The sequence below is a fragment of the Papio anubis genome, unplaced genomic scaffold (assembly GCF_008728515.1).
Source record: "Papio anubis isolate 15944 unplaced genomic scaffold, Panubis1.0 scaffold74, whole genome shotgun sequence".
Lineage (NCBI taxonomy): Eukaryota > Metazoa > Chordata > Mammalia > Primates > Cercopithecidae > Papio > Papio anubis.
Window position 1 is genome coordinate 168591 of NW_022167625.1, and position 23420 is coordinate 192010.

The window sequence follows — 23420 nt, forward strand, 5'->3', positions numbered from 1 at the left end:
GAGTAGCTGGGATTACAGGCTCCCCCCCACCACACCCGGATAACTTTTTGTGTTTTCAGTAGAGACGGGGTTTCACCATGTTGGCCAGGCTGCTCTCAAACTCCTGACCTCAGGTGATCCACCTGCCTCAGCCTCCCAAAGTGTTGGGGTAACAGGTGTGAGCCACCGTGCCCAGTCAATAGACACTTGTAGTGTCCTATTTTTGTTAAAATGCGAGAGAGAGAGAGAGTGTTGGATTATGCAGGGCTTACTTGGCAGGGAAAAAGCTTCATTCATTCTTTTATTTTTATTTTATTTAGTTATTTATTTATTTTGTGAAACAGGGTCTCACTCTGTCACCCAGGGTGGAGTGCAGTGGTGTGATCACAGCTCACTGCAGCCTTGACCTGCCAGGTTTGGGTAATTCACTTCAGCCTCCTGGGACTACAGGCATGTGCCACCACAATCGGCTAATTTTTATATTTTTTAGGTAGAGACAGGATTTTGCCATGTTGCCCAGGCTGCATTCATTGTTTCTTTGTTTCTGTTCTCTCCATGAAAATTGATGGTTATACTTTTGATGATACTTAGTGCTCTTTGGAAGCAGTTTCAGAAAGTCCATTTATTCTTTTGTAAACTTATTTCAGGAGAAAAAAGCCTATTAAATAATGGGTAGAGATTTGATGCCATCTCAAAACAGAAAAAAGAGGTGACCACATACTGGCTATTACATGATAAGGGATTATTGTCAGTTTTGGAGCATGTAACAAGGGGTAGGAGATGGCAGAACAAATGAAGCAGGAACAACAGAATGTTGACAGCTAGCTGTCAAAGCTGGTTGACAGCTGTCAAAGCTGGGTGATACAATTAACATGAAGGTTAATTGTACTTTTTTTTTTCCTACTTCCGTGTATATGAAATTTTCTAAACTAAAAAGTTTAATGTTTTGAAGATGTCTAGTGTGTAATTTTCAGTTTTTGAAGTATTACATGCCTAACTATATGCCTAATGCTATATTGGGGTTTATTTACTCTTAATTATACTTACGAAAATGCAAGGAATTGAGAAGAGAGGATACTTAGTTGTTCCATGTTAAAGCTGGTATTAAAGAGAAAAAGAGTGACTTCAAAGTATTAGAACTCTTCTGAAAATAGTAGGACTACATAACACCATTTCCACAAATACCAAAGAGAAGTAAGATTTCATCTCCTGTTCTTCTAATGTTAGTACCTCACACAGCTGGCTTCTTTGTATTCATTAAAGAAAAGTCGCAAAGGCATACTGGTAACACATAGGAAAACATTCAGTTAGGCCTTTTTAATAAGAGAGTAATAAATTCAGACATTCAGAAAAACTCACTTTGAAGTAGACATGCTTAGAATATGCTCACTACTAACCTCATAAGACTGCTTTCAAAAAATCCCCTATAGCATTTTTGGAAGTTGAACTTTTTATGGAAGCCTATACATTCCTAAAGGAAAGTCATTCTTATTGCATATATGTAATTATTTGAATATTGGATATATTAAAATGACATTTAGCTTGTTCTCTTCATATTTCTTTTATTTCTAAGAAGTCTATCTTTAGTGATCTACATCCCAGATCTCTCTACTGTGATATCTTCTCATTGGCTGATAAAAGATTTGGGAGGGAAGTTGAGAAAAAAAAAATTAGTGAAAAAGAAAAATTAAGATGGTAAAATTTCCTATTGCGACTCGTAATTGAAGATTAGGAAACTGAAACTGCTAGATTATCACGTTTTAGCACTGTAATATTACATGCGTAGTTTATTTTCTTTTTTTAAGCTAGAAAGATTGGGCTGATTGACTGGGCACGGGACTCATGCCTATAATCCCAGCGCTTTGGGAAGCTGAGACAGGCAGATCACTAGGTCAGGAGTTCAAGACCAGCCTGGCCAGCATGGTGAAACCCCATCTCTACTAGAAATACAAAAAAAAAATTAGCCAAGCGTGATGGTGCACACCTGTAGTCCCAGCTACTCAGGAGGCTGAGACAGGAGAATTGCTTGAACCCAGGAGGCAGAGGCTGCAGTGAGCAGGAGAATTGCTTGAACCCAGGAGGCAGAGGCTGCAGTGAGCCGAGATCGTGCCATTGCACTCCATCCTGGGCAACAGAGCAAGACTCTGTCTCGAAAAAAGAAACAATTTTTTTTAAAGATTGGGCTGATTTCGTTGGCAGGATACATTTGATGGATGACTGTCATTATCTTCTCAAACTTGCATGATACTTTAAGTATAGACAATATTAAGTTTTCAAGAGGCTATGTTGAGATTATAAGATTTGGGATTTGTAAAAGAACCAATGTAACAGTTGGCTAGTGGTGGCTGGTGGTTTTTTATTGACCTTAGGAAAGGATTAGAAGCATCTCAGGTTTTCTTTCACTTTTGTTTTTCTGTTTCCCCCCCTCCTTCCTCCTGCAAATTAATATATTGTCCAAAGTGTTAGTAATGACTTAGAACTATTCAGGTTGCACAAAGCATTTAATGAAATCTTGTCTTAGACAAAACACTAGAGAGGATCATAATTAATGTCTCATTTTCTGCCAGTTGCTATTGATTACTCATTCAAGATCCCTTTGTTCTCAGAATGATAACTGTAGTTTGCATCACTATCTAATGAGATTCTCAGGATAGAATTCTTTAACAACATGCTGATAATTGCAAACATATCCCTGAAATTTCAATGTAAATGAATTTGCATCATAATACAATTATTTCACAAATGGCCATATTTTCCAAATTTGAAATGTGTTAGTTTTTTTAATCGTTTGTAGAAAATTAACAAAGACTGAAATATTATTAAAGCCCAACATTTATATTTTGCCCTGAGTTGCCCTCACCCTTTGATTTTGATCTGATTATGACTTGGGGTAAGAGGCTTCTTTATCATTCTTGGGTTACTCTGTCATAATCTCTGAAACTTCAAATGGATTTACAGCTAAAACACAGTGATTTTTCAAAATTAGAACAACTGCAAATATGGTAATACTGTAATAATTCTGCTCTTAGAACAATTTTGTTTCTTGATCCCTCAGTGACAAAAGAAACACATGGTACTGTAGCATAAAGAATCTGTGAAATCTTAACAGTTTATGTATTCTGTTATAATTGTGCTTTATACCTTTCTATTCCTTTAATTTCCACATACTCCCTCCCCAAAAAGATAAATCTTTTGAACAGCTGCTTGCCTTTACATATTTAAAACTGCATACAATTTCAGGGGTATAAGATAGGCTTGAAATTAAGGAAGTCTATAGAATTCTTTTATAACACAGCAGAGGTTCCATGAATTCATACCAATATTTTAAATTTTTTGAGGTATGTGAGTATAACATATTAGGTACTCTCCATCTAATTTTCTTAAATAAATTAATAGGTTAGTACTTCTAAATCTTAATCATAAAATGATGCTAATAATTTTTGACCTAGGGTTAATTAGGCCCTTATTTGATGTGAAGTTATGAGTGGCTTGGCGTTTAAGCCAAGCCATTTAACAAAACTCAGTTCTTAGAAAGCAAGCCTGTTTTTCAACACTTAATTTTCCCTTTCTGTTTTTGTTTGTTTGTTTGTTTTTTATTTTTTGGTCTCACTGTGTTGCCCCGACTGGCCTCACACTTTGAGGCTTAAGCAATCCTCCTGCTTCACCCTCCCAAGTAGCTGTAACTACAGGTGCATACCACTGTGCCTAGTTTATTTTCCCTTTTGAGAATAAAGACTATCCAAATTATTGCAGTATAATTCTGAATCCTCCTAGCTTACTGAACAGCACCATTTTACACAGGATATTCTTCCATCTTCCTACAAAATCATATTTAGAGTACCTTCTAATATAATTAACAAGAGTTCTCATTAATAAAGGATGTTGGCCAAGTCTACCTACTACTTTATTCCTTTTGTTTACTTTTCGTTCATTATCACCACCAAGTCTTATACTCATCAAGTTCACATCTGGAAATTAGGCTATTTCTTACAGATGAAGAGGGAGAAAAAACTTAAAATATATGTATCACATAGGCTGTTACAGTTCCTTAGTTTTAAAAATTGGAAATTTTGTTCACAGGCTAGAGGTGTGTCATATGTAATTCAAAATATAACTTACTTATTGTAGATTTTATCACATAATCTAGGCCAGTCATCTAGGCTGCGTTAGTGTTTTGGGAGATAACCTTTTATTAATTATTCTCTAGTATTGATATATTTTTCACAGAGAATATATATATCTTTCTATAAAAGATAGTCTAGATGACTGTAAAAAAGATTATTTTCCAAAAATATGTTAAGAAATTCGTACTATGCAATTTCAGAATACTAATTCTCTCTTGAATAAGATAGCTTGGCACAATAAAACTGCTTTGCCTAGTTCTGTATCCTCTGGGATATTTCTGTATTCTTTTTGCCAGAGATACCTCCAGGACAAGATCAGAAGTAATCAATAATGCTTCTCATTTATTTCAGGAAGACAGAAAAATCAATAATATGAGCTGATACCTAATTTTATTTTAGGAAAAGAAAAAATAGTTTATGCGCATTTCAGTGTTGCCTAAATGTTTGAAGAATCAAATAAAGAAAAATATATTATTTTCTTAGTGTTAGAATATCAAAATCTTAGGCTTTTATAGTTTAGGACTTGATTTTTTAATTGTATTTTTTCCTTGGTTTGTTAAATATTATTTTGTAGATTGTCAAGTCCTTGTGGAGAAATTTTTTTCTTAAACTTTTTGTATTTCTTAGAGTACTGAACGATTAATTAACAAGATAAAATATGGTTTTGTATTCTTAAAAAGAAACAATTTTTTCTGTATTTATTTTGCCTAATCATATGGATCACGATACAGATTAAACAGAAGAAAATGGTTATTTCTGTTGATTAGGACAGCTTTCAGAGTGAAGTGTAACCTTTGCATCTTTTTTGGCATTAGTATTCACTATGGAACAAGAAGACAGGGCATTTCCTAACCACATATCCAGATTTATCTATAGTGAGGAAGAAGGTTTATCAACACTAGAACTGGTAGCAAGTAAGCTTGTTTTTTCCTTAAAAAATATTTGTTCTCGTTTTTTTCTTTCTTTACTATTGCATAGATAAAAAATCTGCCAATATGTGTTCTGTAGGTATCCCAGCCTTAGGATTTTAATCCACAAGTTCATTTATAAATCACTTACTTGTTTTCAAGTTAACAATCTTAAAAATGATACATGTTCCCGAGTTACTGTAGAAGTCTTGTCATATTGAGGAAAGGACTTTCTGAGCAGACCTAGATTCAAATTAGGGTTTCACTACTTGTTATCACTGTGATATATGAAATCTATATAATGCTTAAGATTGCTGTAAATCCTAAATGAGATGGTACATTTGAAAGTGTACTTTCTTCTTTAGTCCAACTTTTTATTTTGAAAAGTTACCAACCCACAGAAAAGGTTGAAGAATAATACAGTGAACATCCATGTGCTCTTCATCAAGAGACATCAGTTAACATTTCACCACATTTGTGTATACACACTCCTTTTCTTTCTACTCACTCTGCGTGTATGAATATATGTTTGTGTGCTGTGATTTTATATACACAAATACACTTCTGCTAAATCATTTGAGAATGAGTTGATATTTTCCTATTTATTCTTGATCTTAATTGATATTGCTTGAATCTGTCACATCCTCTTTGGATTTAGCATCTGTCAATCCTCTCTAGGGATCTGTCATTTCTGCCCCTATTCTCTTGCCTGTTTCCAACATCCTTTCTTACCATAGCCATTGGGAGTTGTAACCCAGTCAGCTTGGATTCAGGGCAGACAAGATCTCCTGAAATCTCAGATCTCTTACTTAAGACAAAATGTTTATGCCCAGGAAACAGAATAAAAATATTCATCTTATTTCTTTTGTAGTATTTAGAATGTAGTGAGTTAATGGGGAAAGAAAAAAATGAAACTGAGTTTTTTGTATTAACCAGGGCCAATAAGTGTGCTGTATACTTTTACTTTTAGGCCTTGTTTACTTCCCCCAACAACCTCGTGAGCTATTTGTAGAAGAGGGAAATAGACTCATTAATGTTAGATAATTTGCCCAAGATTACCAGTCAGGATTTGGACTCAGGATACCTAACTCCAAAACCAGTGCTGTTTCCAGAACATCAGTATTTGTGTAGACTTGCAGTCTACTTTTAGAAATATAGGAAATACACTTCCTTTTCATCATTTAGATTATTTTGTTCCTCTCTTAGCCCTTATTGTGACTACTGTTTGATTTCTTTGAAGAAATAGCTCACTGGCTAACTTTTACTCATCTGAAAGTTTGTCTTTACCTTATTAAGCAAACAGACTTATCTTCACCACCCTGCAGACTTAGTCCTTTGTCCCTCCTCCGACGTATTAGATTAGCAGCCAAAAAAAAAAGTTCCAAAAAGGACCAGATAACAAATATTTTAGGTTTTAACAGACCATACTTTTTCTGTTGCAACACTGAACTCTTACACCATTGCATGAAAACAGCCATAGCCAATACATAAATGAATTGTGTTTCATTTGAGACTATATTTCAAGAAAAGTATTTTCAAAAACAGACCCACTTTCTCCTCTAAGCTCTGGTTTTTTTTTTTTACCCCTAATATAAATCATTATCTTATATTCCCATAAGAATTTGTATGCCAGGGAATGTTAGTGTAGGGGACACTGTTGAGAGATATACACATGTCCCTCCTTCCGATATATTTATGTGTATGTTATGACCAGCTTCATATGTGTCTTTCACGTGAGAAAATGCAAATAAAGTAATAAATGCAGCAGGTACCTCAAAACATATCAGTGGAAGTCAGTTTGGCACTGAGCAGGAAAAATCCTGTTGAAATACCAATGATTTTTAAAGGAAAACTTCAAGGTACTTGACCTTGCCCTTAAGCATGTGGTAATAATAATGTTCCATCTAGTGTACTACGAGCCGTATTCTGATCTTGCCATTGAAGCAGCGTTGAATGTGCCCTGCCTGGGCAAAATGAAAGGAAGAAATTCAAAACAGACGTGACAATGGAAATTTCAGTATAGTATCTATGGGAGATTTAATGATTTCTAGGTCATACTACTCTCAGGCAGATAACACCATCAGAAAATTCATAGCTGATGGTCCATCATATAAATAGAATACATATATGCCTATTGTTTATATTTATATTGATAATTTTCTTCTTTTGATCAGTTCTTCTGGAGGTTATTATTTTAATGGAGACTATTTCTCCTTGAGGTCTGATAATCACATCTTTCTCTCCCAGTGTATCAAATGTTGTATCTATTGGAATTTGTACAATTAATGCTAAATAATTATTATTATGTAGTCTTCATATACACATTATATTGCCTGGTAATTGAAATTGTCTTCTCTCTACTTTCCTCTAATACGGGAATGTATCAGCTTTATCTAAAGAAAATTGTACATTTTGAGGAGTCTGCAAAATTACATTCTTAATTATGAGTATTTCTGAAAGATGTGATGAATGACCTTTGGCTGGTTTAGTACATTGTTTGCTTCATGCTCCAACATTGTAGAATAAGCTTTAAAGAAACTGAAGCATTAAATGGAAATGAAAAGACACCATAGCAGAACTTAGGAGATGCAACAGAAGCCATAGTCAGAGGGAAATTTATTATTGTAAATACTTACATTTAAGAAGAAGCAAACACCCAAATCAATAACCTAACTTCATACCTTAAGAAACAAGTAAAAGAAGAACAAACTAAATTGAAAACCAGCAGAAGAAAGGAAATAACAAAAGATTATAACAGAAATAAACAAAATAGAGACAAGAAAGACAATAGAATCAACAAAATCAAAATTGGTTCTTTAAAAATATCTACATTGTGACTCACACCTGTAATTCCAGCACTTTGAGAGACCAAGGCAGGAGGATCGCTTGAGGCCAGTTCAAGACCAACCAGAGCAACACAGTGAGACCCCATGTCTACAAAACAATTTAAAAATTAGCCAGGTGTGGTGGTGCACATCTAGTCCCAGCTACTCAGGAGACTGAGGTAGGAAGATCACTTGAGCCTGAAAGGTTGAGGCTCCCATGAGCCATGTTTGTGTCACTGCACTCCAGCCTGAGCAACAGAGCAAACTCCTGTCTCAAAAATTAAACAAAAATAAAAGTAAGTAAAAAGACCAACAAAATTGGCAAACGTTTAGCTAGATTGACTAAGAAACAAAAGAGCAGTGTCAAATTACTAAAATCACTAATGGAAATAGAGGACATTACTACTGACTTTACAGAAATAAAAAGGATTGTAAGAGATTACTATGAATAATAGTGTGCTAAAAAAAATTAAATAATCTGGATGAAATAGACAAATTCCTAGATGCAAACACACTACCAAAACTGTCTTAAGAAGAAATAGAAAATCTGAAGAGAGCTAAAACCAGTAAAGAGATAGAATTAGTAATAAGACTCCTCCCATTAAAGAAAAGTCCAAGGCAGGACCCAGTGGCTCATGCCTGTAATCCTAGCACTTTGGCAGGCTGAGATCAGAGGATCACTTGAGCCCTGGAGTTCAAGACCACCCTGGGCAACATGGTGAGATCTGATCTCTACAAAACATTTTAAACTTAACTGAGTGTGATGGCATCCACTTGTAGTCCTAGCTACTCAGGAGACTGAGATGAGAGGATCACGTGAGCCCAGGAGATCAAGGCTACAGTGAGCCATGATTGAGCCACGGCACTTCAGCCTGGGCAACAGAGCGAGACCATCTCAAAGAAAAAAAGAAAAGTCCAGGACCAAACGGCTTCACTAGTGAATTCTACCAGTCATTTAAAGAAAAAATAATGCCAGTTCTTCTCAAACACTGCCTAATTCTGTAAAGCCAGCATAATTCTGATATCAAAGTAAGACAGAAATATTACAAGACAAAGGAAATTAGAGCTCAATATCCTTTTTGAATATAGATGTAAAAATCCTCTACAAAATTACTAGCAGAGTGACTCCAGCAACATATCGAAAAGATTATACATCACAACTAAGGGAGTTTTATTCCAGGAATGCAAGGATAGTTCAGCCTATGAAAATTAATCTGTGTAATTCACCACACTAATAGAAAGAAGGGAAAAAACCCCATGTGATTGTCTCAATTGATGCCAAAAAGGAATCTCGGCTGGACATGGTGGCTCACACCAGTAATTCCAACACTTTGGGAGACCAAGGCGGGCAGATCACTTGAGGCCAGGAATTCAAGACCAGCATGGCCAAGATGGTGAAACTCTGTCTGTACTAAAAATACAAAAATTAGCCAGGCATGGTGGTACACATCTGTAATCCCACTCCTTAGGAGGCCAAGGCACAAGAATTGCTTGAACCTGGAGGTGGAGGTGCAGTGACCTGAGATCATACCACTGCACTCCAGCCTGAGTGACAGTAAGACTCTGTCTCAAAAAAAAAAAAGAATCTGACAAAATCCAACACTCTTTCATGATAGCATTTAACAAGCTGGAAATAGGAGGGAGGGAGCTTACTCCATTTGGTAAAGGTCATTTACAAAAAACCCAGCGCTAATATACTTGATGGTAACAGTGTGAAAACCGTCTCCCTAAGATTGGGAACAAAACAGTATTTTCTGCTTTTACTGCTTACATTCATCACTGTACTGGAAATTCTAAACCAGGGGTATCCATTCTTTTGGCTTCCCTGAGCCACATTAGAAGAATTATTGTCTTGGACCGCACATCAAATACACTAACACTATGATAGCTGATGAGCAAAAAAGAATAATAATAATTGCAAAAAAAATCTCTTAATGTTTTAAGAAAGTTTGCGAATTTGTGTTGAGCCACATTCAAAGCCATCCTGGACCGTGTAACCCACAGGCTGTGGGTTGGACAAGCTTGTTCTAAACAGATTAGAGGCTGGGCACGGTGGCTCACGCCTGTAATCCTAGCACTTTGGGAGGCTGAGGTGGGCAGATCACGAGGTCAGGAGTTCAAGACCACCTTGGTCAACATGGTGAAACCCGGTCTCTACGAAAAATACAAAAATTAGCCAGATGTGGTGCACACCTATAATCTTAGGTACTCAGGAGGCTGAGGTGGGAGAATCGCTTGAACCTGCGAGGTGGAGGTTGCAGTGAGCCAAGATCGTGCCATTGCACTCCAGCCTGGGAGCCTGGACGATAGAATGAGACTCCATCTCAAAAAAATAAGCAGATTAGTTAACCAAGAAAAAGAAATAAAAGGTATCCAAACTGTAAAAGAAGTAAAACTATCCTTATTTGCAGATGATGTGATCTTATATATACAAAATTTTAAGGAATTCACAGTAAAACTATTAGAGCTAATAAATATATTTAGTAAAGTTGCAGGATATATAGTTTATTTAGTAATAAACGAAAAATTAAACAACTCAATTTACAATAGTATTTAAAGGAATCAAATACATAAGAATTAATTTCTTTAATTTTTTTTCATTTCTCTTGAAAGTCACTAAGATTTAATTTAAACATGAAATATAAATTTTGTACCCTGGAAACTACAAAACACTGCCAGAAAAAATTAAACAAGACTTAAATAAATGTAAACACATTTGGTATTCAGTCCATTGGGACACTTAATATTAAGATGTCAGTATTCCCCAAAGCAATCTGTGGATTCAATGCAATTCCCATCAAACTTCCAATGGCCTTTTTTTGCAGAAATGAAAAAGTTGATCCTTAAATTTATATGGAATTTCAAGATCCCAAGTAGCCACGACAATATTGAAAAAGAACAGTGTTGGAGTACTTACCCTTTCCAATTTCAAAACTTACTACAAAGCTACAGTTATTAAAACATAGACCAATGGGATAGAATTGAGAGTCCAGAAGTAAACCTAAACATCTATGGCCAATTGATTTTCAACAAGATACCAAAACTACTGAATAGGGAAATAGTATTATCTTCAATATATGGTTCTGGGATAACTGGATATTCACATGCAAAAGAATGAAGTAGTACTTCTTCATCACAACATATACAGAAATTATAATAATTATCATTATTTTGAGACAGGGTCTCACTCTGTCACCTAGGCTAGAATGCAGTGGCGCTATCATAGCTCAAGCAGCCTTAACCTGCCAGGCGCCAGTGATCTTCCCACCTCAAGCCTCCTGAGTAGCTGGGACTACAGGTGCACACCATCACACCTGGCTAATTCTTTTAATTTCTTGTAGAGATGGGACCTCCCTGTGTGGCCCAGGCTCCCAAAATGGTAGAATCACAGGCATGAGCTACCACGCCTAGCCCACAGTAATGAACTCAAAATGGATCAAGGACCTGAATATAAGAGCAAAAAACTGTAAAATTCTTAGGAGAAAGTCTAGGAGTATATCTTCATGACCTTCAATTTGGCAGTAGATTCTTAGATATGACATCAAAAGAATCAGCAACAATATAAAAAAAAAACTTCATTAAAATTGGAAACTTCTGTACATCAAAGGACATTATCACGACAGTGAAAAGGCAGTCTACAGAATGAGAGAAAATTTTGCAATTCATATATCTGATAAGCCTAGTATCCAGAGTTTATAAAGAACTCTTACAATTCAACAACAAAAAGATAACCCAGTTGGAAAATGGGCAAAGGACTTGACTAGACATTTTTCCAAAGGAGATATTCTGATGTACCTCAAGCCCATGAAGACATGTCCAATATCATTAGTCATTACGGTTATGCAAATCAAAACCACTACAAATGAGATACCACTTTGTCGCTCAAGGATAGCTGTAATTTAAAAAGCAAACAGAAACTAGGCGAGGATATGGAGAAATTGGAACCCTTGTACATTGCTAGTAGGAATGTAAAATAGTGCAGCCACTGTGGAAAACAGTTTGGCAGTTCCTCAAAAAGTTAAACATAGAATTACACATACGACCCAGCAATTCCACTGCTAGTTATATACCCAAAAGAATTGAAAACAAGTACTCAAATACTTGTACATGAATACACATAGCAGTACTATTCACAGTAGTTAAAAGCTGGAAACAACTAAAATGTCCATCAGTGGATGAATGGATAAACAATTTGTGGTATAGCCATATTCAATGGAATAGTATCCTAAAAAGGAATGAAGTACTTTGATACATGCTATAATATAGATGAACTTCAAAAACATTCTAAATATGAGAAGTCAGACACAAAAGGCCACATATTGTATGAGTCCAATTGTGTGAAATATCCTGAATAGGCAAATCCATAGAGACAGAAATAGATTAGTGGTTGCCATGGGCTGGGGGAGGCTGGAATGGAGAGTAAGTGCTTAATGGATATGGAGTTTCCTTTTGGGGTGATGAGACTGTTCTGGAACATAGAGAGGTGACGATTGAACAACATTATGAATGTACTAAATGCCACTGATTGAAAACATTCAGTGTTTAACTTTATGTTATGTAAATTCCACCTCAACTTTTTAAAAAGCTTAAACACCAAAGAAAAGTCATTTAAATGAGAGTTTTTCTTTACTGTTAGACTGGAGGCAGAGATTGGGCTATTAGGGCTACTGTTCCAAAGTTCTGCTGCCGCTTTTTGACCAGAACTGAGGTTTATTTCTCAGTTCCTTTGTGATACTCGGTGGCTGAAACAACTATTTTTAAGAGTATGGTGATGGCAGTAAGGGGTATTAAATATATGATGGGGGATTCGTAAATGTACCAGAAGAATCACAGTTCTTTTCCCTTGAGAGTATCTTCTCAAGTGTATTTCAACCCCCTTTCCTTTTGAGGTCTTCTTTCCCTCTCCTATCTTTCAAATCTTTGTGATCCTATTTCATTCCAGCTACCAGAAATCTTGGAGTAAAATTCTGCCAAACTAACCTCATTTGTTTTGTGATAGGGTTACTGTGTTAGTAGGTTAGGGCTGCTGAATCTCTGAATTATAAATGAAGCACTTGACAAAGTCTCATAATGTCACTGTAGCATACCTCAGGGCTCTCTCCTCACCCTTGTCATCCTGATGGGTTTTCTCTTAATCACATTTTCGATGCCTAAGACATTAAAAAGGCTAGCAAATACATTGGTTGACAGACTAAGAATCTGCAAAAGATAGGAATGGATGATGATGATGGACCAAGTATAACAAGATGAATTTTGTCAGAGATAAATGTTAAATCTTATATTTGGGACCAAAAAGCACAAACCGAAGAGGTACAACATTGGAGGGACATGACTTAATAGCAGCAGATGCAACAAAATGAAGAACCACATAAGCATGTGATCGTTCTTAACCTCTTAATATGAGCTAACATAGATTGCTTAAATATAGTGTTAAAAAGAGATGGTGAGGAGGACTCTCAAACTCATGTTATGAGACACAAATAAAGAAAGCAGGAATGGGCCAGCTGCAGTGGCTAACACCAGTAATCCCAGCTCTTTGTGAGGCCAAGGTGGGAAGATCGCCTGAGCCCAGGAGTTCAAGACCAGCCTGAGCAATATAGGGAGACCCCGTCTCTACAAAAGTTTTAAAAATTAGCTGGGTGTGGTGGCACATGCCTGTAGTCCTAGGTGTTTCAGCAGGCTAAGGCAGGAGGATTACTTGAGCCCAGGTTCCAGACTATAGTAAGCTGTGATTGTGCCACTGCATTCCAGCCTGGGTGACAGATCATGATCCATCTCTAAAAAGAAAAAAGGAAAGGAAGAAGAACAGAATTTCTGCTGCCATATGTGCTCATGAAAGTATTAAAGATTAGTGACCATTTTTCAAAAGTATTGATGATTAAAAATGTGATACTACACAGCCACTAAAGTGTCTTTTAACTCTTAGATTGTATGGATCTACATAATTATTAAAAAGCAGATAATGTGGCTGGGCACAGTGGCTCACACCTGTAATTCCAGCACTTTGAGAGGTCGAGGCGGGTGGATCACCTGAGGTCAGGAGTTCGAGACCAGCCTGGCCCACATGGTGAAACCCCGTCTCTACTAAACATACAAAAATTAGTCAGGCGTGGTGGTGCGCGCCTGTAATCCCAGCTACTCAGGAGGCTGAGGCATGAGAATCGCTTGAATGCGCGAGGCAGAGGTTGCAGTGAGCCGAGATCTCACCGCTGCACTCCAGCCTGGGCAAATAAGTGAGACTCCATCTCAGAAAAAAAAAGAAAAAAGGCAGACAACGTGAGGGTGGAGAAAAAAAGAGAAAGTAGGTATGGGCTGAAAGCAGTGGTCTAATTGAATTCAAAACGTACTTATTCGGTGCGTTCTAAGTTAAGACATTGCTGAAGTTACTTTAAATTCAGAAGTGATGAAATTTTTAGGTTTGGATCGGTATCAGCAGGAAAATAACTTGTTTCCTTGGCCTTATTTTATAGTCTAGTCTCCTGAGACAAGATCTGGGGCTTGGGAGCCCAGCACAGCTATCTTCTTCAGGAAAACCTGGGACAGCATACTATTCATTCTCTGCTACAAGTTCCAGGAGGAGACCACTCCATGACTCTGCAGCACTTGGTGAGTGTATCACACAACAAATCCCATCCCACAAATAATGTTGTTGTTTTTTCCCCCCATAGTGTGTACTTCTGGCTGTGCTTTTTTTTTTTCTCCTGTTTGTTTATTTCGGACAGCATCCCACTCTGTTACCCATGCAGGAATGCAACAGCACAATCTTGGCTTACTGCATTCTCAACCACCTGTGCTCAAGCCATCCTCCCGCCTCAGCCTCCCAAGTAGCTGAGACTATAGGCACGTGCCACTCTGCTTGGCTAGTTTTTTCTTTTTTGTAGAGACAGGGTTTTGCCATGTTGCCCAGGCTGCTCTCGAACTCCTGAGCTCAAGTGATCTGCCCACCTCAGCCTCCCGTAGTGCTGGGATTACAGGTGTGAACCACCATGCCCAGCCCTGTCTGTGCTTTTAATTAGAAGAGAGTTGGATTCTTGGGTGTCATGTTGATGTCAGGGCTTAATTGCACAAAAATAATACATCCATTAGATATTTAATAAAAGAAATTATCAAAATTCTTACTTTTACAAATACATTATAAGTTTTTAATGAAAGGTTTGACCATGAATAATTTTGGATGGCTATTCATTTGTAAGCCATAATTTTAACAAGTTTCAAACGGCCAGTTTAATGCTCTTGCTTGGTTCTCATATGAGCAACTAAGTAGTGAAAAATGAGACTTAACTAGTTTTCCTCCTTGTTATTAGAAATTCATGTTCTAATGTTAATAACTTATTCTTTACCAAAAATCATATAACGAAATTTCCAAGGTGGTTTTATGTACATTCTCATCTTATCAATTCACCAATCCTGCTAGTCAGTTGCTATAAATAGATTTAACATAAAAACTGAGGGTCAAAAGGGAGGGCAGGCACATTCATATAATTAGTACTTAGGATAAAATTTTAAGATTTTCTAACTCCAGGTTCATTGTCTTTTGCATATTACTTGCTTCTACACTCCACTTCCTTTTTAATTGAGGTAAAATTTACCATATTAAATTGTACAGTTAGGTAGCATATACTACATTCACTACATTGTGTTGCTATCCCCCCTATCTAGTTCTGAAACGTTATTGCAAAAGGAAACTGTATATGAAGCATTCAAACCCAATTATTTTTTCATTAGCTTCCTTCTTTTATGTCTTATACGTAGCCTAACCAGGCCAGTCTATTTTGTGTTGCTGCTTACAGCAAGCCTTAGGTGTTCCTTGATGCTTTATCCAAACTGTGTTTAAATGTCAGAATTTTTGGTGATTTCTACCAAAAATCTTTTAAACAAGAAAATTAAAGCTGCAAAGCATTCTTAAATTAAAAGTGGGCCAGCTTCTAATATATAGTCCACCAAAAGATTATGTCATAGTTTTTTATTGCACAGGCATTTGTTGACTGCTTCATATTTATGTATCTACTTTCTATTAATCTGTGTTTTGGTGAAATATTCCTGGTCTCTGGGTCTAGGGTCTGCTTGTGAGTATAAACTGGCACTATGATAGATCATCATATTCAGCATAGAGAACTCTGATTAGATGTATCCACTTCTCAGTATTATGGATGATTTAGTATGTGCACTATTAAGTCAGCCCAGGTAATTTAGACCAGTACGCTTTTTGTTATTAAAGAAAGGATAAATTGTAAATGCATTTTTCCATCTCCAATCTTGTTTCCTACCTAATGAGTTATTCAGAATAGGAACATTCATTGGAGTCTAGATGTGTCAGTGTTACTCTAGAAAAATAACTTGTTAGTGTGCTGTATGAGTATATACTGTGACAAGAAGCACTTAATACAAGCTAACACACTATTAAGTTCAGGGGGAAAATTAATTATTGAAATAACTAGGAAAGAGGGGAGTAAATTTCAGAAAAATCCAGACTTAAAATTCAGGTTTTCTATAAATTAAAACTTGTATCTTCTTCATTTTAATTTTGATTATGATGATAGACACTATTGATTGTCTCCTCCATGCCAGGAGTGTTGCTGTACACATTACATTTTTACAAAACCTCTATGAGGTTGTAATGTTAACTTCATGTTACAAATGAGGAACCAAGACCCAGAGAAGCTAAATAACTTGGCCAAGGCTGAGTTGGGATATGGTAGTTCTTGATGCCCAGAGAGGCCCACCCATTTCCTGTGTAAATGTCATTTAGTGTGTTCTTATTACATTCTTTATGGCTATTTCTCAGTGTTAGCCGCTCTTTCTTAGCATTGCAGTTATTGATAAAAATCTCAGAGTTTAAAAGGACTCTTGAGATGATCTGCATCAACCTCAGCATCTTCACAAAGTATTTAGATGCTTTAGGAAATCAACATGCTGCACAACAGTTTCTAATTACCCAATTTATAATCATTTTCCCCCACATTTTAATGGAAACCTAATAATAATGGCTAAAATGTGTTAAGTCTCTCGCTCTTGTTAGGCACTCCCCTAAGCGTCTTTCATGTATTATCACAATACATGAAATACACAAAAGGATGTGTTACCCCCTTTTTACATGGAGGTAACTGAAGCTCAAAGACGGTTAAGTAACTAGTTGCTATATGATGGAGCTGAAATTAGAATCCAGCCAGCTTACTCTCTTTTATTTTATTTTATTCTATTTTATTCTATTTATGTATTTTTCTTTTTTGAGACAGAGTTTCGCTCTTGTTCCCCAGGCTGGAGTACAATGACATGATCTCAGCTCACTGCAACCTCTGCCTCCCGGGCTCAAGCGATTCTTCTGCCTCAGCCTCCTGAGTAGCTGAGATTACAGGCACACGACACAGTGCCTGGCTAATTTTTGTATTTTTAGTAGAGAAGGGGTTTCACCATGTTGGCCAGGCTGGTCTCAAACTCCTGACCTCAAGTGATCTGCCTGCTTTGGCCTCCCAAAGTGCTAGGATTACAGGCATGAGCCACCGCGCCCAGCCATCTCTTAGCTGTTATATTTTGCAACCTCCCAGAAGTGATTGGTGAATCCCAGGCTCTCATGATTTTAAATCAGACATTTTGTATTTGATTGTGTAGTGGTAGGTAACCAAATACAAAAGAAAAATTTCTTTTCACATGGCAGCGGAAAAACTGGCCTAAACAAATCTTTTGCTAATAGTGACCTCTAAGTAGAATGATAGGCTCTAAACTGGTAGGGGCAGTTCAGTTGACTGTTTTCGTACAAAGAATGTGACTTTTGTTCAAGGGAATGCTATATTAGTTGTGAGTATTTGGGGTTTTACAAATATAGAGTGTGCCAGATGTTGTTCATCTTTGGCACTTCTGTTTTAAGGGAAATATAGGCTTGCCTCTTGGGGTAGGAAATGAATGCTTCCCCCTTCGCTATTGTGTACAGTTTTCTTCATATGCTATGTATAAAGTTGCCTTTTTAAAAAGCTTTGCAGCCTCCTGGGATATTCACTGTAGAGAATTCCCAGCCCAAAGTTAAATGGGTTAAGCTGGGGCCAGGCATGGTGGCTCATGCCTATAATCCCAGCATTTTTGGAGGCCAAGGCCCGAGGATCACTTGAGGCCAGGAGTTCAAAACCAGCCTGGGAAACATAGTGAAACACTTCTCTACAAAAAAAAAAAAAAAAATTAATTAGCTGGGTGCAGTGCACACACCTGTAGTCTAGCTACTCAGGAGACCAGGGCAGGGGAATTGCTTGAGCCCAGGAAATCAAGGCTGCGGTGAGCTGTGCTCATACCACTGTACTCCAGCCTAGCCAACAGAGCAAGACCCTGTCTCTGAAAAACAAATGGGTTAAACTGCATGTTTTATTGTATGGTGTCATTTATGGACCAGGAAAGTATAATCCCAGCACTTTGGGAGGCCAAGGCCAGAGAATCACTTGAGGCCACCTCTGCATCCATAGGTTTCTCATCTGCGGATTCAGCCAACCACAGATAGAAAAAAAACTTTATAATGGGTGATTCAGTCTGTACTGAACATGTATAGACTTAAGTTTTTTTTGTTATTATTCCCTGAACAATACAGTATAACTATTTACATAGCATTTTCATAGTATTAGGTATTATGCATAATAATGTAGAGATGATTTAAAGTAAATAAGAGGATGTATGTAGGTTATATGCAAATACTACACCATTTTATTTAAAGGACTTGAGCATCTGTGGATTTTGGTATCCTCAGGGATTCTGGAACCAATCCCACTGATACTGAGGAATGATTGTGCTGTGATTGTTTAATTCCCATTTTTACAGCTTTCAAAAGTATACATCAGCTTCTTCATGTGTTCCTAATAATGAGCTCCTCAGAAAATCCTGAATCTGATGCATTTTTTGTGTAAGCCTGGAATGCTGCGTTTATCACTTTGTTTTACAGTAAATAAGATGAACAAGTTTTATATTTTACATATAAGTAAAATTAACACATCAAGTGAGACTGGTTACATATGAAATACTCATGTTTTCGTTTATATTGATAAATTCTAAGAAAGAAATATACTTTCTCTGTCAGGTTATTTCCTGGAAATATAAACATTCAAGGACAAATTTTACAATAATTAATGCTGTAGTTGTGGTTATAGCAACATGTTAAAAGTAAATGTGTCTAATACTGAATGACATTGCATTTGTCAGTGCCCATATTTAATATTTTAAAAATCTATAGGATAGCAAGCATGGCATTAGCTCTCAGTTTTTAAAATATGCTTTTAAGCCTAATTCTCAATGTGATGCAGACACTAAATGTGACTCTGCTAAGGAGTCATATTATCAACATGACCTGTTACACTAAGTGCCCCTCTACAAATGAAACTCTGAAGTACCTAGTATAGTACCTGGCACAGAACAGCTTCTTTTTTTTTTTATTTTGAGACGGGGTTTCTCTCTTGTTGCCCAGGCTGGAGTGCAATAGTGCCATCTTGGCTCACTGCAACCTCCATCTCCTGGGTTCAAGTGATTCTCCTGCCTCAGCCTCCCGAGTAGCTGGGATTACAGGCACCTGCCACCAGGCCCAGTTAATTTTTTTGTATTTTTAGTAGAGAAGAGGTTTCGCCATGTTGGCCAGGCTCCTCTCAAACTCCTGACCTCAGGTGATCCGCCTACCTTGGCTTCCCAAAGTGCTGGGATTACAGGCCTGAGCCACCACGTCCGGCAGAACAGTTTCTTAAGAAATTTTCATTCCTAGGCCTGGTGCGGTGGCTCACGCCTGTAATCCTAGCACTTTGGGAGGCCGAGGCGAGCAGATCACGAGGTCAGGAGATCGAGACCATCCTGGCTAACATGGTGAAACCCCGTCTTTACTAAAAATGCAAAAAATTAGCCAGGCGTGGTGGCAGGTGCCTGTAGTCCCAGCTACTTGGGAGGCTGAGACAGGAGAATGGCATGAACCCTGGAGGCGAAACTTGCAGTGAGCTGAGATCGCGCCACTGCACTCCAGCCTGGGCGACTAAGCAAGACTCCATCTCAAAAAAAAAAAAATAATTTTCATTCCTTTCCCTCGTACTAGTTCGTTGTTTTCTTTCTTGTATTAGTTCATTTGCTGTCATCTTCCCAAATTTATGGGGTATGTATTTTCAGAATGTATCACTTTTTTAGGAGAACATATTTTTTGCTGGGACTAGTTAAAAGGAATGAGGCCCTCATTACTGTATTTTGCTGCTTACTCCCAAATATTGGAAAACAAGAAAGACACTAGGGGAAAAGTTATTCTGTTCATTTGAAGTCTTAATTTCTTTCCAGTATAATATGCTGATGAAATGTATCGTTTTCCATTTGCAGATCCCTTGCAAGCAAAAAAAGTCAGAAAGGTGCCTCCTGGTTTGCCTTCTTCTGTAAGTACCTATCTTTTTTTAACTTGTTGGTAAACAAACTGATTTCAAGTGTTCAGTATTTCCTTGCTACATGGGTACATTCGGTTGATGCCAGTGGGCATACTTTACATAGTAATTGTTCAGTGCTTAACAAAATCATTGATTGAGGTAGATCCACATTTAATGTTTGGTTTTTAGATTTCTCTGGAATGATTTGTAGCTTACTCATATGCTCTTACTCCTTGTCCCTGTCATTTGAATTCCCCTCTTGGGAAGAGGACTAGGCCAGTAGCTGTCAAAGATGATCTCCTATACAGGTCTTTTGATGTTTAATTAGTCATTATGTTGCTGAACAGGAGGACAGACAGAGATTAATAGCTGAAAATCTTAGAAATTTACATTTGTAATAATCCCAATGGAGCTAAAGACATTAAGATTCGGACTACATGTTTGGCTCAGCTTGCCTCGGTAGGACTGAGGTTATTAATATGCATAAATCACAAAGTCAGATGTTCATTGTGAAGCCCTTGTGGGTTTTAAAGCCTTCATTAAGCCTTTCCTAACTTCAGCCTAGCATCAAGAAAGCTTTCAAGCAACTAGTTTGTTGATCCCTCTTTGCTCAAAAATGTATCCTTTGAGAATAAAGGGCTTTGATGAAGAAGGTTGGAAAGGTTTGGTGGAACAATCATTAATGGCCATGATAATCTAATACTGTAGGGGCAATTGTGCTATTAAATATACTTTATTCTTTAAAGAAGTAAAAGTACTTGTAAATGAACCTGCACCATAAATCTACCTACAATTTTTAAATCTCTGGTGCAAGAAAGGAAGTGTTTTTTTCTTCTCCCTTTGCTTAGAACAAATGGGGCATGAGGCTGTTGGATTGAGGCCCCAGTGCCTTGTAGGGTACATCTTTTTGTTGTGTAAATGGATGTTGGGCTTTTATTTGGCAGTACTTAACACATGGGCGCAGGTGCTGCCGGATGAGTCAGCTCATCGAAGTATAGACTGAATGGAATATCCGGCTTGGCAAGTAGTAATCTAGAAGGAGCAGCATGGGTCTGAGCTTTTTATTTTTTATTAAGGCTAAAGTAGAGATACCATCTTTTCGGTTGTTTGCCTTCCTTCTTTTCTGTGTTCTTCCCCCGCCTTCTCTACCGTGTGATACATGAAAAGTCGAATTTGAAATCCTCTTTGTAACTCAGTTCCAGATGGATCTGAGTTTTATGCAGCCTAGGGCAGCTGTGCTCTGAACCTGCAGCCTACCTGGAAGGTTGGCTTGCAGCTGCAGGCATTCTTAAAAAGCTTTTGCTTGCATAAGCACTTGGGCCCACTAGAGGCTGAATAGCTGCTTGATAAACAAAATGAACACAATGCCTCAAATCATTATTCCCGAAGACAGGAATTTTTTTCAGCAGCGGCTAAAAATAGTTGGGCAATTTACATTTTAACAGTTGTGTGCTATGCAGGGGTAGGTGATTCAACAGTATAACAGATGATTTCTGTTAAATTAACAGAAAATCATATTAAAACTGACAGTACTGCTAAAACATGTAACAGTGCAATTTTCTTGTAATTTATTACTATAATTCGATGAAAGTAATAAAAGTTAAATTGCACATTAATATTTAGTAGAACTATACAGGTTAAAAAAACAGATTAGTGAATGAAAAATTCATCTCATTTCTTAACCTGACATTAAGAAACAGTGTATTTTCAGTGTTCCATAGTCCTTTGATTTTTAAAGCAAAATGGACAGAACAGTCTGGAAAGAGAGTAGACACTGGAGGTCACCAGCATTTCTTACATTTGTAATCATAATAACATTCATTACTTGGAGGTAGTGAATAGTTACCTCTGTAACTATGCATTCTTTGTAGATAGTTCTCTGTATTGTCTCAGGTATCTGTAACAAGTCACTGAATTCTGATGAAACCTTGATTTCTTTGAGAACCATTAGGAAATTTTGCAAGCCAAACCTACTTATATATTGTATTTTACTAGCTATATTAGTGTACATTAAATGTTATTAAGGACGTATAAATAATTCATTTTAATTAATTGAAAATATGTTTTAGATAAAATGCTATGTTGAAACCTCAGGGCCTTTTTGTTTTATTTTGTTTTTTTGAGGCAGGATCTCACTCTGTCACACAGGCTGGAGAGCAGTGACACAATCACTGCAAACTGCAGCCTTGACCTCCGTGGCTCAAGCGACCCTCCCACCTCATTCTCCCACGTAGCTGGGACTGCAGGGACTGGCCACCATGGCTGGCTTTTTTTTTTTTTTTTTTTTTTTTGGTATTGATGAGGAGCTCTCTCTCCAGTCCAAGGTGGTCTCGAACTCCTGGGCTCTGTGCTCGTCTTGCCACAGCCTCTAAAGTGCTGGGATTGTAGGTGTGAGCCACCACACCTGGCTGAAATAAATCTCAAGTATTTACAAAAGAAAACAACAAAACCTTAAAGACAGATACTTTTCCCACTTCTAGGATTAACTGTGAAAGATTTTAAAAGAAAGTATTTTAATAAATAATGACAAAATAAGTCCTAAGAACACTTAAGATTATACTGTTTACCTTCTCCAGATCTAAAATGGAATTTTAAGTTGTGATTTCCTGTTTCAGAGCATTTATTGAAAAATACGCAAACTATAAACTTTTGACATGTAAACTGTAAGAAAAATTGAGTATAAAAATGAAAATTGACTATGTATATTTTATTTTATGATGATTTGACTATTATACTTTCCAAACCATATTGGAAATTTGGCAGTAACATTCAGGATTTCATCAGTTTGCTGCTTGTTCATTCTATCTTTAATCTGTAAAATATGTGTTACTTTTTCTAAAACAGTGAAAGGACTAGGTTGGTATTGCTGATACTGATACAAAAAATAATAGGCAGAGTTACTTAGCATGCAGAGCATTGATAATCTGTATAATTTGATCATGGAGCATTGATGAGAGACTTTTTTTTTTTTTTTGTAAACTGATTTATATTTAGGTATCGTAAGTACATACCTCAGCTTCTCTTTTCCTCTCTCCAGAACAACTGAATAGTAACTTTTGCTTGTGGATGAAGGTCTAACTAGGGCGTATTAAATATCATTAGAGCAGTATAGGCAGTAACATTAAGTGAATGGTTCACCCAAATCTGCCCAGCTCAGTCACTGATTGGCTGTATAGCCTTAGACTAGTCAGCCCTTAGGATGTCTGGAGTGGGAAATTTGAAGTT

The 23420-nt window shown here is 37.1% G+C and overlaps 1 protein-coding gene across 9 annotated transcripts in view; it reads left to right on the top strand.

Annotated features, from left to right (window-relative positions):
* Positions 1 to 23420, top strand: part of LOC101019996 (transcription factor 12) — a 254403-nt gene that overhangs the window by 139964 nt on the left and 91019 nt on the right. For all 9 annotated transcript variants that reach the window (XM_031662545.1, XM_021941719.2, XM_031662548.1 and 6 more), the window contains 2 exons: positions 14307 to 14442; positions 20155 to 20207. In XM_031662545.1, the coding sequence (XP_031518405.1) occupies positions 14307 to 14442; positions 20155 to 20207 (189 nt within the window). The remainder of the gene's footprint in view (positions 1 to 14306; positions 14443 to 20154; positions 20208 to 23420) is intronic.